The sequence below is a fragment of the Etheostoma spectabile genome, chromosome 2 (assembly GCF_008692095.1).
Source record: "Etheostoma spectabile isolate EspeVRDwgs_2016 chromosome 2, UIUC_Espe_1.0, whole genome shotgun sequence".
NCBI lineage: Eukaryota > Metazoa > Chordata > Actinopteri > Perciformes > Percidae > Etheostoma > Etheostoma spectabile.
This window is the reverse complement of record NC_045734.1, coordinates 13,727,292-13,731,035: the sequence shown is the minus strand read 5'-3', so window position 1 is coordinate 13,731,035 and position 3,744 is coordinate 13,727,292. Positions and strand designations below refer to the sequence as shown.

General features: G+C 43.3%; 1 protein-coding gene across 1 annotated transcript in view; it reads left to right on the top strand.

Moving 5' to 3' along the window:
• Nucleotides 1-3,744, top strand: part of LOC116699359 (probable G-protein coupled receptor 83) — an 8,444-nt gene continuing 4,700 nt past the window's right edge. The window contains exons 1-2 of the mRNA XM_032531898.1: nucleotides 1-456; nucleotides 2,057-2,182. Of these exons, the coding sequence (XP_032387789.1) occupies nucleotides 1-456; nucleotides 2,057-2,182 (582 nt within the window). The remainder of the gene's footprint in view (nucleotides 457-2,056; nucleotides 2,183-3,744) is intronic.

Sequence of the window (3,744 nt, the reverse complement as noted above, 5' to 3'; positions counted from 1 at the left end):
ATGAGAACTGTGTGTGTTTGGTTATGTGTGGTGATCTGGATGGGCAGCCCCGACACCGCAGCAGCAGCAGCAGCAGCGGCGGAGCACACACTCAACGACTCCTCACTTCTGGGACAGGGGATATTTTCTCACGCGGAGCATTTCCTTAACGTTTCGGGTCGGTTGGATAACCGGACGTCTGGAGTTTTCCTTCTAGACTTTGACGAGGGGATGCTGGAGGACTGGCGGTCTCTGGCCAGTAAGAAGCGCGGCGGCGGGGAGTCGCAGGACGGGAGCGTCAAGGCGCTGCTGGTGGCCGCCTACTCCCTGATCATTGTGATCTCCCTGTTCGGGAACACTCTGGTGTGCCATGTGGTGGTTAAAAAAAAACGCACCCTGTCCGCCACCAGCTTGTTTATTATGAACCTCGCTGTGGCTGATATCTTCATCACTGTCCTCAATACGCCTTTCACCCTGGTAGGACCACCTATAATTATTGCAATATTACACATTAATGTGTGATATTGCATTAAAATGTCTAGAGAAAAATTACAGATAAATCTGTAATTTTAATCAATGATTCAGAGTGTGTTTCGCCTGTCAATTGAGCCATATAACCTTTGACCCCTCAAGTTTTTCTCTAACTTCTGGCAGATGACATATGTTCAAGAATTGTTAATCATACAATGTCAAAGAATTATAGGCTAGGCCTACTCAGTAACATGCAGTAGCCTAATACATTATTTTTTCATTACAACAGCTAACAACAGCGTTCAACACCTCAAAGTTATTTTTAGTATGATTGGGCTAACCAACGATTTCCTTTGCAATGTGAAGTTAGCTGTTTGGGTAGTCAACTGACCCACAGATGCTAAGATAGCCAGCTAGCGGACTCCGGTCCATCTACAGTAGCCTAGGCCTACTTCAGTCTGGATGAGGGGGGACTTCACCGCGAAAACAGCCATTGCTAGCCCCCAACCAGTGACTGCTACAGCATACCAAACCCAGCCAGAAAGAACCCCAACGCTAACGTCAATAAAAGAAAGTGTGACATCTAAAAAATACTTTATTTATTGAAAGTAAAAGCATTCCAGCCCAGTCTCAAGGCAGTTCGTAAAATGGCCACGTTATTTAATCTATTGATTCGTGTACAGGTCACGTCAATGTTGTTATTTTCGGGTGTTGATCACAAATTTTTAAGGGATTTATTTTAATGGGGTGCCTATTTCGTGATCACAGAATAAGCGAGTAGCCCTAGCTTAAAAAGCCAAAAATCTGTGCAGGGAGGTTGGTCGGGGGGGTGGATGGGTCAAACAACACAGGTGACTCCCTTCAACACCGGAGACCGGAGATCACGTCCCACGTGTTGCAGTTTCTTTCCGTGTTATTCTCTTCCTAACCACAACCGGGGCTAATTTTAATGTGTTTCATACAGTGCTGGGTATCTTAAAGCTTTAGTACTAACTTTTTGATATTAAGGAACGTCTGGTACATTCAAGCCATTGCCAAATAAGTTGCTACACTGTCTCTGTATTTCTCAGAATGGCTATGTTCAGAAGATAATGGCATCCGGTGACTTTCCCGCGCAGAAACTCGAGTGAATATAATTATCTCTTCTGAAGAGTCCATCATGTCCTTCTTGGCTACCATGGCTACTAGCAACTGCATGGTTGGAGGGGGGTGCGGTGCCGACAGTTTTGTTGTTATTACTTAATTCCTCATGGGAGAGACAGAAACTACGCACTATAGCTTTAACCTATAATACTACTACTAGTAATAATAATAATGAATCATAATTTATTAGTTAGTTAGTTTTGTGTGCTTTGAGATAGAAAAAGAGAGAGAGAGACAGAGAGAGAGAGAGAGAGACAGGTAGACAGAGAGGGAGAGACAGACAGAGAGAGAGTGTTCCCTGTCCCTGTGTGTCAACCATCACAGGAACTGAACCTAACAGTATCAACTAATATCTTTTTGATGGATGGATGAGGTTGGTAAATTGATAGGTGTACATGATCTATTGTGTGTGTGTGTGTGTGTGTGTGTGTGTGTTTGTGTGTGTGTGTGTGCGTTTCCCCAGGTCCGGTTCGTAAACAGCACTTGGGTGTTTGGGAGGACAATGTGTCACATCAGTCGCTTTGTACAGTACTGCTCTCTGCACGTCTCAACTCTCACACTCACTGCAATCGCACTGGACCGTCGGCAGGTTGGTCTACATGAAGCAGTAATGCTCTTCTGTCTTTTGAGAACATCGTTGCTTGACACCATTATGTGATTGTGTGAAGTACAGAACACTATGCTGTGAAGACATGAGGTGGAGGTGAATGTTATTGTTGGATATCCTTTGCTTCAATTGGTTCTGCTTGGTTCTAATTCACAATAATGACCGACTCGCTCACAGTATTCCTTACATAAAACAAGAAAATTAGGACTGTAGCCATATATTTTAAAGTAGCTCCACCTAAATCAGCTACAACCGTAAACGGCTGCTTACATATTGATGCATCAGTAACAATCTAATGACGCTTTAATAATGTATCGGCCTTAAGTGGCATTTTTCTAAGAAGCATGAAAATGTATATCCTGAATCTAAACATATGTATATTATGTGCAGAGATAGAAAGCAACGAAGTACAAATACTGACCCTAGTATGTAGGTAAGTAGATTTTTCAGATGTTTTTTACTTTACTATTTATTTTTGTGTAGATTTTTTACTTTTACTTTTTCTTTAACACGAATATCGGTACTTTCTAATCCTGACATTTTACAAAATTGGATCGTTACTTTAGTTTCAAATAATTTCAGTGGAGTTACCGTTATTATTTTTTGCGTCATTAATACAGAATTAATTTATCTAATTGGATGGGATTTGGCGGTTAAAATGAGCCGGCTCAGCCCCGGCACCTAAGCCTGCTCGTTTGTGTCCGGATGTGCCCGCTTGCAGTTAGTGCCTACAGGAAATATGTCACATAAAATTTGATGAAAGTGATGCTTCTAATAACATAATATTTCTGACAATAAATGAAAGCATTTTGAAATGTCATGTCTATTTTGTCTCGGCGGAGATGAGATGAAAACAATCGGAACAGGGCAAAAACCTACATGATGCCCGTGAGCTGTTTTACAGTTGACGCATCCAAGGTGACGTCAAAATGATGTAGATCTCGCTGCCACGCCAGGATTTTGAGTTTGCGCACCACTCTATTTTTTTCAGCGGCGCGTGACATAGCAGAAACAGGAAGCCAGAACAAGGACTCTCAGAGTAACTCCAAGTCTCTGTTGTAGACTTACTGGGTTAAGATGAGTTCTTTTATGGTGAATGAAAGGCTTAATCCGACAAAGTAGGTCACTGAATCAAAATCCAAACATTGATGGCAATGCTGCTGCCAAATCTGCCGTGGTTTACGTTTTTCTTGCAGAAATAGCAATGTTGGTAGGCTTTGCTCATTAGCGCCACCTCTGTTCAGGAGAAGACCGCAACTAGTGTCGCAACCTAGTCTCGCGGGAGTATAAACAGTTATGGCGCTCTAATGTCGACACATCCACGTGTAAAACGCCCTTAAGTGTCTGCGTCGGCAGGATAAACAGATAAATTGGGTGGAAGGCCTGGGCTCGGAAGCTTCATCGGCCACTACGAGTTCATGTCATTGACCAAGTCGTTGAACCGGTCCTCGCCCTCGCATCTCCTCCAGTGGCAGGGCACCGAGCCCCACATGGCATTGTGTGTGTGTGTGTCGGACTGTGTGTGTGTGTGTGTGTGTGTGTGT